This window comes from Haemaphysalis longicornis, unplaced genomic scaffold (assembly GCF_048455015.1).
Source record: "Haemaphysalis longicornis isolate Haplotype H1 unplaced genomic scaffold, Haemaphysalis longicornis Haplotype H1 scaffold_117, whole genome shotgun sequence".
Lineage (NCBI taxonomy): Eukaryota > Metazoa > Arthropoda > Arachnida > Ixodida > Ixodidae > Haemaphysalis > Haemaphysalis longicornis.
In genome coordinates, this window is record NW_027526222.1 from 787,083 (window position 1) to 804,089 (window position 17,007).

General features: G+C 48.6%; 1 protein-coding gene across 1 annotated transcript; it reads right to left on the minus strand.

Moving 5' to 3' along the window:
• Positions 1 to 6,410: 6,410 nt before the first annotated feature.
• Positions 6,411 to 8,442, minus strand: LOC144161491 (alpha-(1,3)-fucosyltransferase 7-like). The gene has a single exon (XM_077692157.1). The coding sequence runs from the start codon at positions 8,014 to 8,016 to the stop codon at positions 6,574 to 6,576; it is 1,443 nt and encodes a 480-aa protein (XP_077548283.1). The 5' UTR covers positions 8,017 to 8,442; the 3' UTR covers positions 6,411 to 6,573.
• Positions 8,443 to 17,007: the final 8,565 nt, after the last annotated feature.

The following is a 17,007-nucleotide window of genomic DNA, read 5'->3' on the forward strand; positions in this document are numbered from 1 at the left end:
GCGGGGTAGAGAGGTGGCGCACGCGCATTTGCCACTGCCCCAGCCCTGCCGTGGCTACACGTGATACCTGTCTATGTAAGTTTACATGTGCGTCATTAAAATAGGTGACTCCTTCCCCCCTTCTGAATTTTTGGTCTGATAGGGTCAAACAGCCTAACATTATCACTCGGAAGCGCCTAATCAAAAAATTGAAAGAAACATTTTAACTCGGGGCACATGAAGAAAAATATGCGAGGCCTTCATATCTTATCAGCGACTGTATTATATGAAAATGGTGAGGCAGGCAGTAAACGCGGCATTTTCCGTGACTGAAATATCAGTTCTTATTTTTTATTTTTCCTTTCGGATGATGTCTTGGTTTGCACAGGCACAGGGCACGACCAGTGACACGAATGATTTCCCGTCGAGGGAGATAGGGTTATCGCTTAGCTAAACGTGATTCTGCTATTCACGCTCCGGTCGGGCTGAGCGGCCCGCCGGCAGCGAAGCGCACTGTCAAAAACACACAGCTGCGCTCGGCCAGAAGCGATGCGTCGACTAACAGAAAGGCGGGTTGGAAGGGCAGAGGGTTGGTTCGAAGCGCCCCCACTGTAAAGAATCTGCTGTATTGGTTCCTTCTTGGGTGCGCAGGCCGTATGAAAGTGCGCGCTCGCCGCTGCTCCAGTCCGGCCGTGATCTGTCTTATCTCGTCTTCGTCGAAGTACGTTTAGTTTCTTTTTCTTCGTCAGCTGCAACTTTCGCGGCGGCATATTGCCCGCTCGTTCGTACGTTCCTTCGACCCCGGCATGACCAACGTTAGGCACTATCACAAAATCCTCCCTGTTCTGTGCTATCACGTACTTTCCGCCGTTTCACCGAACACGCAGTTGCCACGGCTCACAGCTACCACAGAACAGGGAAGATTTGGCTACCTCGTAGCTACCTTGTACCTTTGGCTACCTCGTACCTCGAAACTATCCACCATTAACAATAAACACTCACAACCTTCAGCTTAGTGGTACAGCGCTCTCAGACCATTTCAATGAATTCTTCGTAAGCGTAGCTTCCTCGGGAGACTCATTTTCTATTAATACATTGAATTACAGTTCTGTTGAGAGCATTGTCATTCAGCCAACGGATGAACAAGAAGTGTTTACCACTTTTATAGAGCTCGGGAATAGTAGAGATATAGACATATATGGTCTACAAATTAAACAATTTAATGCACCTTAGAATTCGTCGTTCCCCCTCTCACACACATATTTAACTTGGCACTGCAAGCAGCAATCTTTCCGAAAGCGATGAGACGCGCCAGTGTGTCAGTAATACTTAAGGGTGGTGACCGGAATAGTGTATCAAATTACCGGCCCATATCAATGCTTCCAGTATTTTGAAAGGGATTAGAAAAGATCATTTTTACACGAATATCAAAGTACTTTGACAAGGAAAACATTATAGAAGAATGCCAATTTGGGTTTAGGAAAAACTGTTCTACAGAAACTGCATTATTGACCTTAAAAGAAACCATTTTACAAAATATCCAAAACGATCTTTTTACGCTTGGTATTTTTATTGATTTTACAAAAGCCTTTGATTCTTTAAATCGCAGTATTCTCTTTAAAAAGCTCTCATCTTATTGAACTCGAGGTCTTCAGTTAACATTACTTTAATCCTACCTGACCGAAAGATACCAGTGCGTGTACATTAACAACCATATTTCCTCTCTTTTACCAATAGCTTGCGGTGTCCCTCAAGACAGTATCTTGGGGTTTTTATTTTCATTATTTAGCACCTACATCAATGACATTGTGTCCGTCGGATCCGATGTTCGCTATACGTTTGTTTATTGTTTATTTCGGCAACAAAGGAAGTTGCCCTGGGGCTATGGCAAAAGGCAACATTTAAAGTCGCCTGACTAGGCCCCTAGCCCCAGGCAGCACAACCACACAAACAGCAGTTTGGTACAACAACCACACAAACAGCAGTTTGGTACAACAACCACACAAACAACAGTTTGGTACAAAATGAAAATGGCTTAGAAATTGTAATTCATACCTTATACAATTCTATGTTCAACTAAACAACAATATCAGGCTAACCATACACAGTTGGTATTTATTTCTGAAATCTGTAGTCAAAATTTGTGAGCATAAATATGCGTAATAAAATAACTCTTGTTACACACCAAGAAAAAATAGTTTTTTTACTGAGATTACAACACAAAAGCATTATTACAAAAAAAAACAAAAAAAAACGCACACAATAACAGAGCTACAAAAGAGGAGACGGAAGAACATGACAATATTGCTCGAGTAGAAGCCGTTTAACTTTTTTCCGGAAGGCTAGCAGAGAAGAGCAGCTTTGCATCACATCAAGTAGAGAAGGGTACATATTTAAAATATTTGGTATCTGCCATTGAAGCAGTTGCATGCCGTATCCTGTCCTAGTCTGAATTTTTTTTAATGCAGTGTGTCTGAGACTATAGTGCGGATCAGTAATAGTGTATAATGATAAAAATATTTCTGGGTTTGGTTTCAAGTTCAGGAAGGCTGTTTCGGCTAAGCGTTGATTATACATATCCTTAATAGTCAATATGTAGCTATATTTAAAATAGGAAGAAACATGTTGTCGACTTGATAAGTTGTGAATGAATCGTAAACCACGTTTTTGCATTAAATAAAGAACATGAATGTTTGATTTTGACGTAGCGCCCCAAACTAGTAGACAACTTCCAAGGCAACTTCCAGGGCAGGGCAACTTCCTTTGTTGCCGAAATAAACAATAAACAAACAAACAAACGTTATATATGCTGACGATAGCACACTTCTTTTCTCCGCAAGGGATATCAATGGCATGTTAGACAAATGCAACAATGTACTGAATGATATCTCTGATTGGTCAAATAACAGAATCAAAATTAATCCTGCAAAAAGTAAAGCAATTATATTTTCAGCAAGGAAGAAAACATATAACCTAACCCAACATATCTTCCTTGATAATGAACCAATAGAAATTGTTAGTACTAGTGACCACAAGGTGCTTGGCGTATACTTGTCCTCTCATTTCACTTGGGATACACATATCCACCATCTAACTAAGAAACTTTCCGCGGTTACTGGCGCGGTCTCTCGCTGTAGAGGTCTACTTCCGCTTAAGGCTAAGCTACAGTGAAATCTCGATATAACGAACTTCAGGGGGCCGCGGAAAATTGCTCGTTATTCTGAAAGGTCGTTGTAGCGGAAATCGAAAAATTTAAGACAGCAAATAATATTTCAATGCCTAAGACAACCTATCTGTAGAGCAGTGCATCCTTGAAGTCATTTTTTTACACAAAATGCACAAGTGATCATGAAACAGTGCACGTTTATTTAAAGCAGTTGGCAATTTTCTTCTGGTGCGTGCAGCACAAGCTTCCTAGCACGAAGGACTCTAACTCTTCCACATTCCTGTTGACTCACTCAGTAGCCGTGCGGTTTTTCCCCGGAAATGTGCGGAGCTTTCGTATGCTGTCCAGCACATCCGCAGTCGTCACGTACTCGTCGCAGTCTTTGAGTGCTGCCGCGGAACCCTCAGAGGCATCGTCGCTCATGCCGTCCTCGCTGCCTTCTTCATCCTGAATGCCCACGCTCTGGAGAATTGCCTCTGTTGTAAGCTCCGCTGATGTCCGTGAAGGTCCAGCAAGCCACCCGAGCAGCGGCAGAAGGTAGAAAAACTTCGGGTAGGGCGCGAATAGCGCGGGCCGAGGCTTTCTGGACGGAGGAGGCTACCCATGCTTCATTTTTTTTTTTCTTGTCCTCACCTTCTTTTTTCTCACTGTCGTATCGGCTCGCGCATTCTGCGGAGCAAGTTGCAAGACGTCCTCTTCTGCGCTGCGCTTTGCCGTGTCTTCTGATAGCATACGGCTCCGGTTGCCTGCGATTGCTTAAAAATCTCCGGCCTTGCAAATATGTGTTCGTAGTACTGAGGCGTTGTTAACATGGCACGCAACTAAATGAAACGATCGTTATATTGAAAAGGTTGCTATTCTGAAGTACTTAGTAGTGAAATAATTTTACATTAAAACTATAAACAGTCGGCGTGGGATTTCTTGTATGCACGTTAATCTGAAAAGTTCGTTAAAAAGTTCGTTGTACCGAGATTTGACTGTACAAATATATTACGCCCTTTTCTTTTCACAGATAAGTTATTGCAGCTTAGTGTATTTGACCACGACGCAGAGTAACATAAATATGCTTTGGTTTATTCAAAACAAGATGATGCGTTATATCGAAATGTTGAACGTACGCAGAGCACAGAGCATCTTTTCGCAAAATACACTATCATCAGAATTGACCGTCCTTATCGTTTCAGTCTGCTACAGAAAATGCCTTTTTCATCAACATCCTCGATTTCCTTCTTAACATCACTAGCTGGACTGACATATCCCAACACCGTAATAAACACACGTAATCCGGCTTTATAGCATATACCTCATTTTCGAACAAATTATAAGTGGCAGTCGTAATCGCATAATCTCCAATTATTACTCAATAAATATCGTCATACAAAGATAGCTAAGAAAAAAGAACCACGGAGCTTTTTCACTCAGGTGGACTGACCTTTTAAGTACATAGTTGTTTTTTTCGTGCTGTTGATGTTTTTGCTATCCTGTACTTGTAATTGGTGGATCGTAATTTAGGTATGCCTTGTGCGTTTGCTCATAATGTTTCTGATCAGATTTCTTTTTTTTTTGTGAATGCTATAAAGCGTTACTACTATATATTACTTCTTGTACTGTGCCTGTAGGAAGAATGTAGATGCACTGGTATTTATGCACATTTTGTTAACTTGCATAGCTTATGCTTCATTGTCCGTGGTACTTTCTTAAAGTTTGTATGATGTGCTTCTTGTGTTACTCTACATGATTAAGTAGTCTGAATTACAGGTCGCGGGTTCGATTCCCGGCCGCGGCGGCCGCTTTTCTGATGGAGGCGAAAAGCAAAAACGCCCGTGTGTACGAGATTTCGGCGCACGTTAAAGATCCCCAGGTGGTCAAAATTAATCCGGAGCCCTCCACTACGGCGCGCCTCATCGCCTGCGTTGCGTCGGCGCGTTAAAACCCTACAATCAATCAAGTCTGAATTACATTACACTTTCCTGTGCTTCCTGCTATTGCCTTGTATGTGGTTTCCAGGGCTTTGTCAAGCTGCTAAGGCAGCTTTTACCCGGGAAACCACACCATTTTCTAGGAAATAAAAACTGAACTGAACTGATGAAAGCAAATCCCCCAAACCGCTTAGGAATGCTATTGTCATGTCAAGCCCAAGCCAGAAAGAAGCGGGGTTCTTCCCATAACCCCCCACGACGACATGGATTCCCAGGAGCAGTTTCCTCTCTAGTATATAGACCTTTTCAACTTTTACGTCCTGTAAGCTGCCATTTCATAAGTGGGCTGTGCTAGCGGCCCTATAATTGGCGCAGTCGACAGGAATATGTAACTGCGCATGCGCAACATAGCCCAGGAGATGTCCTGATCTTACGAAAGATTAACGAATGAAAAGGTTTATACTTACTAAGAAACTCTGACGACTGCCCTGGGCACGCCCGGGTGAATTTCAAACTGACCCTGGTTGGCATTCGGCGGCCGCTTCCAAAACTCGAAGCCATTGAACGTCCAATCATTGGCACTGAGGAATGTACAGAGGGGGATTAAAAGAAATGCGAACAACGGAGCACACAGCCTCCGACGCATGTCGCACTGTCAGCTGCCTGCACTGTCAGTAAACTGCGCTCATGCGTAGCTCTTTCAGAGCCTGTGATCGTGTTGCCTACTGTTAGAGGAAATGCTTGCTAAAGAATCGACGCCGGGCATTTATTTTGAAGCGTCTGTTTATGCCCTGTCACCACTGAGCATCCTGTTATCTACTACATTCGGGAGCCAAGCGCGCAGGAGGCTGATCGCAGCCAGCATAATGCCCTTCAACGATCATCCTGCTCAGTGGCGACGCAGCGTAAAAAGGCGCCTCAAAATAAATGACTGGCGTCACTTGTTGATCAGACATTTCCCATAAATGTAGGCCGCACTCTCAAACGCTCTCGAAGAAGCGCGCATACGCGCAGTTCACGGACTTTGCAGCCAGATGGTGCAGCTTGCGTCGGAGGCTGTGCGCTTCGTTGTTCGCATTTCTTTCGATCCCCCATGTACTGTACTTTGTCAACAGCGCATCCAAAGAGCGAACGTTCCGCATTAAGTTTAAAACGCGGACTGAGGTACGCATGCAAAGCACGCGTCTTGCCTATCGCTATGGGCGCTGATCTTGAATAGCAGTAGACAGCAGCGTCAACGCAAATCGTGGTCGGAAGAGCCAGCAGTGTTGCGATGTTCGTGTACGCCGCTGCAAGCGCTCTTGTAGTGGAAAAAGTCAAGTCAGCTACCGAAAGTATTCCAGCTTTCAATAAAATCCAGAACGGGCTTGATTACAATGACGCGATCCCAAAATCGCAAGTAAAAGGGGTGCGTGGACATCTGGTCTGCACAGGCAAAACTCGTTTAATGGCTCGACGTTAAACAAAGCGTTATTGCACTAGTACAAAAACTACACCACACCAAAACATCTAGACTTGCTCCGATAAAATATAGGCATCAGCGGGGTGGCTATGACTCTGTGCTACTCTGTGGCTTAAAGGGCAGACATTGGTCTTATTCCACCAAGACAGAGCGTCGACCTGTCGCCCCTGGATTCCCTTGTGAAGTGCGCCGCACAGGAAACACAAATCGTCTATTTGAACTACAGAGCCCGTTTTCTTCCAGTGGAAATACTTGTTATACAAAATGCGGTCATTTGCGAGGCCCTTTAGCTGTGTAATGACTTCGGCGACCGGTGACAGATACCTCACGCGAACGACAGAATGCTCCGGCAAAGCTCCCAGATCCATCGATCCAAAATATACAGGTACCAATTCAAACCTAAAGGCGTCATAGATGGCCTCTAAAGGATGCTCGTAACATCCCGAGGAATCGGCGACAAAGAGAAAGCGATAGTCCTTCGCCGACTGGGTAAGACTTATATCCAACCAGCCGCCGTCGGACACGCCGCAGTTGCGTATCGTCGAGCCCCCCACAGCCTCCATCACTTCCATGAGCTCCTCTGAACCCTCCTTGCTGTCGCAGTCACTGACGAAAAGCAGTGCGTTGTTTTTCCGCTCGTGCATGTTCCGGGCCGGCTCGGGGAAAGCTTTCCCGACGACCGGAGTCCAGTTCCCAAAAGGAATAAAAACGTCAGCGTCCTGGCGGCGGCCCATAGTGAAGTTGAAGTCTTCCGTAGTCATCGTGCCCAAGTTTGCCATAGGCGCACTGCCGCGATGCGTCCAGAACACCCACACTTGCCCCGGCGGGCGGAACGTTGGCGGAGAGACTGCGTGAATGTCCGAGGCGTCGAAGACGACTGCCTCGCTGCGCTCGAAAAGAGAGCGGTCGCTGGTCACGTAACAGTTCGAAAGATGCACTTCCACCACTGGCTGTCCTGGTGTGGCTTGACGCTCCGGGAACAAGCAGAAACGCAGCGGGAGCACGCCGGTGCTTGGCAGTGGCCGGCCTTCAACGCGACGCTTCCGACCAGGCCCAGTCCACATCAGGATGCGGAAACTAGTTTCGTTTTGCACTGGCGGTGCGGCTTCCGTTTGCAGCTCATCAGCGTTGGGCTGGGAAGACTCGTCCATGGTCACTGTGGTTGCCGTGGTCACTGTGGTTGCCGGAGTAACTGTAGTTGCCGGAGTAACTGTAGTTGCCGGAGTAACTGTCGCCTGGTGTTGCCCTCCGCTACTGTACGGGAGACCACGTTTCACTAGCACACACCCAACAATAAAAAAAAATCCGAAAAGCGCAAATATGAGCCATGAGCCGCCTCGTGGACACAAGCACATTCGGAAGGCGTTGATTCGGTCGCCAGTAGTGCGCAGACACAGCCATACACGTCGACGCAGAGAATTACGCACGGGTTCCTGCTCAAATTGCTGTGGCCGGTTAATACGGGGACGTCGTCGTACTCTCCGTGGCATCTTGACGTGGGTGCGTCAACCTCGATGCGGGAGTGCGGGCCGTTAGCTTTCTTGAAGGTAGGGTGTTCTTAAGTTCCGGCCGGTTCGAAGAAGCGAGACGTGGCAGAGAATATGACTGCGGTGCTGATCGACCCCTTAGAATTACGGAATCGGCGACACCTGTCGGATGCACATGCTTTTACAATGTTGCGAAAGCCCCCGTCATAGACCTTTTATGTATCCGAACTGAAATTTAAGCACCAGTGCTCAAAATACAAACAAGTTGCACACCCAATCGCATCTTGTGCAGCTATGCATGACCATAAATTGAGATAACACGGTGAAACAGCAAACCTTGATGTTTGCGGTAGTTTGGCGGTAGAAAGCACTGGCCCGATTACTTGACACCCCTGATTGACAAGACAGAATATACAGCCGGCCAAGTTTTTAGTAATATCACGAGAGCGTCGACTGACGCGTGGGTCAACGCCTTATCACGTAGAATGCGGCAAATGAACGAGATTACATCGCATGCGCCGAATGATCCCGCTAGTGCAACCGTCGTCTGCTAGGCTGTTCCCGCAAGCACGACACAGCTCCTTTCCGCTGGTTATCAGCCGCCTTGCCATGAACAAGAAGCACGCAAAATTACAGTCGCAGCTCCGGAAATCAAGATAGCCGACTGATTATCAGGGGAAGGGGCTGTGTCGTGCTTGCGGGAACGGCCCTGCCGACGATGGTTGCACTGGCGGGATCGTGCTGCGCATGCGATGTACTCTCGCTCGTTTGCCGCTTTCTGCCGTGATAATGCGCTGACACCCACGCGTCAGTTGACGCTCCCGTGATGTTACTAAAAAATTGGCCGGCTGTACTTAGAATGACGCTGAAACGCGCTATCAGCAAAGATTACATGTAGGCTATAGTTTGTGTTATAACGTTTAAAAGAAAGCTGGTGCTCACCGAATTGGAAAGCACAACAATCTCGTTCAGCTCAGAAGACAACGTAACCCGCGAAGTCCGGGAAACATTCACAATCATGTCAGGGGAGGAATGAGATTGCAACAGCGCCCCTTCAATCCAGTTTCCGGCGCGCGAAATTAACCTCACGCACGAGGCTCAGATTTCCGGTCACGTCTTGATTGTATCAAAATGATTTATTTCGTTTTCACTGCAAATCAGTATAGGCGGTATTCGTTGAAAAGTTTAGCGGTCAATTTCTTCGCTTGGCAACACTGGAAACGGCCACAGACGTGACCGATGCGCCACGGACACGGCGCGGCTTGGGCCACTGCGTCCGCACGCCGAAGAAAAAGACACCGGCGTGCGTCATCTGCTCCGTTTGAATCCAATTCTAAACGGCGGCGTCAAAAGAGATGTTCTAAACGGTGGCGTCAACAGAGCTGTTATTAATCGCACTCACATTGAACTCGAGGCAATACTTTGCGTTCGCTGAGGTAGAGTTTGTAACGTAGTCATGTGTTTCACAGTCGTGCTTAGCATGGACAAACACCGCCATCCCGCGGAGCCCGACGTAACGAGTGACGGCGCACTGGAGGAGAAGAGGGGTGCCTGATGTGCGGGCCGTGCGCACAACGTCGCCTAGCAACAGACGCTTGGCCACAGATATGGCAGCGCACACTTGGTTGCCTGCATGCATTCCACGCCATTGAATACCGGCTATATGTCTACCCCCCCCCCTCAGTTTTCATTCCGGTGTCATCGATTTACTCGGCGCCGCTCTGGGGCTCCTCCTCACCACCGCTGACACCTCTTCAACAACTGTTTTCCCCTCGCCTCCCCCGATGCCTCTTTGGCAAGTTGCGCGGCTGGAAGCTAACGGCGGTAGTGCGATTATAAGATGATTGCGAAAAATAAACAGAAATACAGATGGGCGTAAAAACGCACTGAAGGTACACTCCATAATCTGAAATTTGTGTGCGGCGCGAGCTGTAGTATTCTCGGTCACGGCGCATTTCTGCTGCGTCTCAGGAAGTGTTCGCGTGATCAGCGAACGTACGGCGGCGCGCGCTACTCTCCTGCTACCTCGCAGTGCGCCGCCGCCGCCGGCCAGCATATTGCAAACCGTGTTTGAAGCTCCCGCGCAAATGTCACTTGGTTCGGATTAGCCCCGCACAAGGTGTGTTTGAACCTCCTGCGCAAACGTCACGTGGTTTGGATTAGCGGAAAATGGAACAGTGTCTGGGGAAAGTGTCAGGGATAGGGCGCTCCTTGGTGGCGACACATGAAACATGTGTGAGGGAAAGGAAGTGAAAGAGATGACGCCGTAGCCGCACGTGCCGTGCTCCACTTCAGCCTTCGCTAGATGCTCCTCTCCGTTTCCTTACTTTCGTGGCTGCCGCGTTCGCTCACTCGGTTACACGGACATAAACAGACGCCGCTCCCGCGAAGCCCAGGTAACGGCTGCCAAAGGGCTGCCACCTAAAACGACCGAAACCCGCCGTCGCCGTTTCCGCTCAAATTCACTTCGCCAAGTACCTGCGAATCCCTCCCGGTAGTAAAGAAACTTCCCCAGTTGGAACGCCGGCTTGAGCCCATACTTCGTTTTCAGCTTGGAAGGCCTTCCGAGTGACATTTTCGCCGGTGTCTTTCACGCCTAAGTATGCGCCATCACCGGGTACCGGTTTATGCGTGCACGGTCTCCGGGTACAAAAAGTGGGCGTGCACGCACAGCTAGGCTTCATGCCGCTACCGATGAAATTCTGGTTGTGCTGGTATTTAGATGTCCAAATTACATTGCTCAAATGCGGTTAGTCGGCTGTCCTCAATTGAGTGGTGTGGGTGTTGGTTGATGTGTTACACCGACATCTTACACACACAGTAAGATGTATACTGTTGTGTTGTGAGCGACGGCGAGCGACCTCGGCAGCGACAGGAGCGAAGGCGCGCCGCGCCGGCCCGCGCACAACCCGCAAGAAGAAGTGCGACCTCGCTGCTTCAACCCCCGACAAAGAATGATTTGTTTCACATGAAGATGGCACAACCACACACGCATACGCACGTGATTGGAGCATTAGCATAACGTGCGTCCCACCGCAACGACATTTAGTAACAACCTAGTTAAACATAAGCGCACACAGTGCTCGGGCGCTCCAGCAGAGGGCGCCACATACCACATGATCTCCCCGTGCAAAAGAAGTCCGCACACTCTGTGAAACACATACTCCACATATACGAGGGGGAAAGGAAACGGACAGCCGCATGTTGGCACGCGAGAATAGAGCTCAAGGGCTTCCAGGTTTTTATCGTTATGGGACGGATGCATGCCGTTGGTTTGGAGGAAGACGAGCAAGAATCGAAGCGTTGGCCCGATCACAAGCGCGTATGGGTGCAAAAACAATGGAAAGTTGCTGGCACAACCGTTACCGCCTCAAGTTCAGTTCGTGAAGTAGGGGCGAATCCCTCTCGGGGGAACAGCAAATTGCCCTCTTGGAACGCCGGCGTAACCCAATATCACTTCAGAGGGCTTTCAGGTGATATTCCCGATGGCGTCTGTTACTTCTAAGCACGCGCACATGACCGGTTGCCGGTTTATGCGTGCGCAGGTTTGTAGTGGAGAACACTGGGAGGGAGGAGGGAAGCGTGCACGCCCAGCTATAGGTTTCATGCCCGTGCTGATGATGTCACGTCCGTTGTGCTGGTGCGAGATTTAAACGCGGACGTTAAAAGGCCCAATGGGACCTGTCCGGAGTCCTTAGTGGTAGAGCGGATTGGGTCTGTGTGTCAGGCTATGTTCAGATTACCGAAGCAAAACCCGTATCGTGATCTATGGACGTAAAAATACGCCATATCAAGCATTTCGATTGGCTGAGACGTGAAATGACGTCATTGTCTAAAGTTATTACGACAGCTGCAGCAACAGTCTGAACCCGGCCTTACACAGTGAGATGCTTGCGACGCGTGAGGGACACAGGCAGTTCCATGTTTATCGGTGAGAACAAAGCTTGGATCCGTCAGAGATTCGTTCGGCTAACTGGCTAGAAAATATGCTGCATCGCAAATTACGATAAACGTGTTTTGTTTCGTGCACTCCTTGGACTGTGTCCAGCTTTGCAGGTTATCCGTCTTCACAGAGTGGAAGGGCACTAATTTTTTTATAGGTTTCACACCACCCCTTTCACGTCTGAGTTGTTAGCGTGCGCTGCGCCTTGTCATTCCATGTTCTTCCTTTTAAGTGCGAATGCACTTTATAAGCGACCCCAAACCTTCCACCGCCGGCGGCGGCGGCGGCGGCGGCGGCGTCCGCAGTCCTCCTCTCCCTAGCAACGGCGTGGAGCGGAGAGGAGCGTCGGTAGCAACGGCGCGGTGACGTCACTTCAGCACGTGACCGCGCTCGCTCCGCCTCCTCGCCGTGGCTGCGCGGGTGCGCGCCGCTCCCCGCACCGCTCCTCGCGCCGTGACGTCATGGTATGACGTCACAGCGCGCCTCCTCTCCCCAGCAGCTGCCGCGCGCCTCCCTCTCCACCGTGACGTCACACTCTCTCCTCTCCCCCTCGCTCGGCTGCAGCTGCCGTGCGCCGCTGTCCCTCTCCCCTTGCGCTCGCCTCCTCTCTCAGCCACCTGGCTCGGCGCGCTCGGCGCGGCGTACCCCCCTATATATGCAGCGATAAACTGCCAGACCTCCGTGGGTCGGCTCGCGCGCGCTCACGGGCGAATGCCAACGGATTTTAACTTTACTCCCCCTCATAGCATCACCCCGTGCATTCGCACTTAACCATGTTCACCCTCGGGGAAATGCTTGGGAGTTTTTCTTTATTTCGTGAGAAAATAAGATGTCTTTAAGAAAGAAGAAAACGTGCCGCAAACTAGACGTGGACGAAGAAAACAAGGTAAGACATATACAGGCGCCTGTATATGTCTTACCTTGTTTTCTTCGTCCACGTCTAGTTTGCGGCACGTTTTCTTTTTTCTTAAAGTATGTACCAACTAGCTCAGCAACAAGTTTTGTTAAATGAGATGTCTTATATACAGTTGCAACATCACAATTTAAGCAGCTACGTTAGCTGCCTGACGCTGCTCTTGTTGTCCATCAATTATGGGTCTTTCGTCGCCGTCGTTCCCACTCTTCCCTTTTTGCCGCAGCACTGGCAGTAGATTCAATTCTACTGCGCGTACAAGCGGTCTCGGAAGTGACAAACCCAGTCGAGTGACAGGCAGCTGTTCCGCCGCGCTTCGATGTCCAACTTGCCGTCTCCATGGCCAGAGATGCGAAGACACTCTCCAAGTTAGCCCTCTCCCCGCGCTATTCCTACTGTGTCCTGCTAGATCTGCTCCTCTATCGCCGGTATGCTGACAGAACGACTCGAAAATTAACAGGGTGTGGAGAAACTTTTTCCGACATGCCCCCTCGCGCAACAGAAGAAGCACAAATTAATCACACCATTTTCAGGTTCTGCGTTTTATATTCTCACTCGGTTAGCGGGAACACAGGAGCCCGTGCCTTCTGGTGTAGCCTATCGACCGGGCGCAGAACCAATGGTGTTGCGTGTCCAAGTACGGAGATGAAACATATATGCCAAGTGAACCAACATTCACACCTTCACCTCAGCCGTTTTAATTAGGAGCGGTGAAATCATGGCGTGCACTTTGTGAGTGACCCCAGAAGCGCTGCCTTGTCTTTCCAAAGTTACAATGAACCACAGGGTACGTGATCAGAACGAATAATTCCTCGAATAACTGGACAACAACTTCAGTAAAGTTTCATCATAACTTGTCCCTATTAGCTGTCTCCTTGTGCGTGACAAAGGATTTAACGATGCGCTAGCTGATATTTCATCACGCCTGCAAAATTTCCTTGCGTTCCCATCTGATCGAGAAACGAGCTAAGTTGCTCATTCCAAGGGTGCGGCTACATTGGAAAACCGGTGCGGTGGGGCAGTGGCGTACGCCAGGGAGGGAGGGGGACAGGGACCGAGGTGGGCCACAGGGGCGCTATTCCAGAAGGCCAGAGTTCTGCCTACTTCCGTGTTTCCAGCTGCTCGGGTTATGAAAGTATACAGATAGTGGAGCATCCGATACACCCCGAACGAAACCGGCGCAATCGCACGCAGCACGCCTGGCATATTCAGCGCACTGTACTGGGGTGGCTTACGTTGAGAAAGTACTGCTTGTGCTGATGATGATGCTTAGCGGCTTCCCTTTGTAACGGGGTGGCGTTGCACAGCGACCTTAGTCGTAATGCCATTGTATAATCACCTCGCCATTAAAAAAAAAACTTTATGGAATTTTTTTGCTAGTCTGATTTCTTTGTTCGTATGTCTTACCTATAGTGAACTACAATGATCTAGTGGAGCGGACGTCGAGGAATGGGCGTGCTTTTCTGTGCAGAAAACACCAGGTGGCTCTCCTGCGCCCTCTTCCAGAGGCGCCGCCGTCGCTGCCGCCGTAATTTAGGCGGTCGGCAGTGGTCGTTGTTTTCATTATGGGAAATAATTAACCTTTATCAAAGAAAGTTTATCACCTTTGCTATCCCGTACTGGGGGATTGAAAAAAATACGAACAATGGAGCACACAGCATGCCGCACCGTCTGGCTGCACTGTCAGTAAACTGCGCGCATGCGTAGTTCTTTCAAAGCGTTTGAGAGTGGCCTACATTTATGGGAAATGCTTGATAAAGAAGCGACGCCGGTCATTTATTTTGAGGCGCCTTTTTATGCTCTGTGGCCACTGAGCATCATTCGGGAGCCACGCGCGCAGCGGGTTGATTGCAGCCAGCATGATGCCCTTCAACTATCATCCTGCTCAGTGGTGACACCGCGTGAAAAGGCGCCTCAAAATAAATGACCGGCGTCGCTTCTTTATCAAGCATTTCTCATAAATTTCGGCCACACTCAAAGGTTCTCAAAGAAGTGCGCATGCGCGCAGTTTACTGACTTTACTGCCAGGGCCCCTATTCTCGACTCCACAAATTCCCGGGAAATTCGCCATGTTTTTTTGCGTAAGAACGACGTAAGCAATCAGTGACGTGCTGCACCTATACGCCTCTAGCTTCGCGATCGCTGCGCCGCCTGCCGCCGCTTCTCCACGGCGCTTACGGGATGTCCTCTGCGCAGCTGATAGCGGCTCATGCAGTGTTTCGGTTCTCTTTCGCTTCTTTTTGCCTTTAGAGCCCTCAATATCTGGTTATGGTGATGTCTGTAAGCAAATAGTACGTTTAGGGCACTTGTCCTGATTAGAGTGCTCAAACGCCAACAAGAGCTAACCGGGGACGCGGTACTGCGCGCTTCTGCGCCGCTCTTACGGGCGTCGGCGATGGCAGCGGCATATCACCACTGTCAGCTCCGAATATTTCAGGCGCAAGTTAATTCTATTGACGCCTCGTTTAGACCTAATACTGGCACAATGAGAGGTTGGTTTCGTTTCGCCGCGCAGACAATGAATTCCGCCTTGTTTTGAATGTACACGTCGTAGAAAAATATCATTCGGGGAGGTGATTACCTAATACCTGACAGTAACTTGTGCCTTTTGTAGGAATAGAGACTACGCGAACATGTTAAGTATATTCCAAATCTGTGAGTCGTTAAATATGTGCCCACAACCGCCTGATAGCATGTATGAAACCACGGAAAAATAAATGGTCTGCCAAGTCCAGAAGCAATGTAATAGCTCGTGCGGGAATGAAAAAAAAATCTGTTCAGTTTCGGAAATCCTAGAGACGTTCGTCTTACAAGCAAGGTTGAACTCACTAGACCAACTAGATGCGAAATGCACTGATATTTTCCAAGGCGGGGAGTAGGAGGAGGAAGCCGCATAACTATCATTGTGTACAAATGCGGAGCGAAATCAAAGAATGACCATTTTAGTAATCACACACAGGCTGCGCGTTCACCTTTATTTTTTTATTTTTTTTATTTTGACAGCTGATCACTCGGCGGACACATTTTTTGAAGCATACAGAACCATGCAGTTCACAAGCGATAAAAGGTGTCGTTGGAAGAGTATGGTATCTGATAAGGTCATCTGATTTCCCTTTTGTGCTAAATTCTGCGGGCTCCCTGTGTCATATGATAATGTTTCGAAGAAGCGTTTAGTCACGGCCGCGGATATAAGCGGAGGATATATGTAACCGATGACTGTTTGGGAAAGATCACGCTCACCTCGCGACAAGACGACCCAGCCGTAAATTCTTTGGGCTGACTCCCGCATGTAATTTTGCATTATCCACCGCACTTATTGCGTAGAATATCCATGAAATTTATGCCACATTGGCTTGTTCAGGGTAGTGATCAACATCCGAGATATGAAGCGTAATTGGCGGGCTGTCAGTAATGAGTGCTCCGCTAGATTATGAAAGCACACGAAACCGATTTACATCGCAGTGTATAGCCGTAGCATGAGCATCTGAACGAACGCTGCTTACGGGGGTACCGTTAGTAAATTTCACGGCAGTGGAATTGCAATCATCTCTATGCATATATGCCGGTTTCGTGACGACGGCTTGTGACACACACCTAGCGCTAATGCGGACCTAACATACCACATTAAGATCGCGTCAGAAACATTTACACTCTCGTAAATACATCACATTTGCGAAACGAGTGACTGCTCCACACAAATATGTATTTCCAACGCATGCAAACGGAAAATATCAGTCCAGAACGTGCCGAAAAAGCAACGGCGACAGGGGTGAGCGAGCCGGCGACTCCCGCGACTGCTTTCGAAACGGGCCGCTAGGGGAATTTTAGTGGCGCCCTACAGGCAGCGCTCGGGGCGTATAGCTATGACGACATGCAGTGTAATTTGACGATTCAATCATAAAGATCGCAACCAAGGTATCAAATATTGCGCAAGAAAGATAAAAAAACACTTGGCATGTAGCTGAGGCTGACAAAAAAAACACATTTCTGGAGGTTAAAATTGGCGTCAACACCACAAGGCGATCGAGTAACGTTGATCCAAAAGCGAGCGAAAGGCGGATGTCGAGCTAAAGAACATGACACAATTTTGTACCGTATCTATTTATTTCTTTCAATCGCTTTTAGTAACATAGCTGGG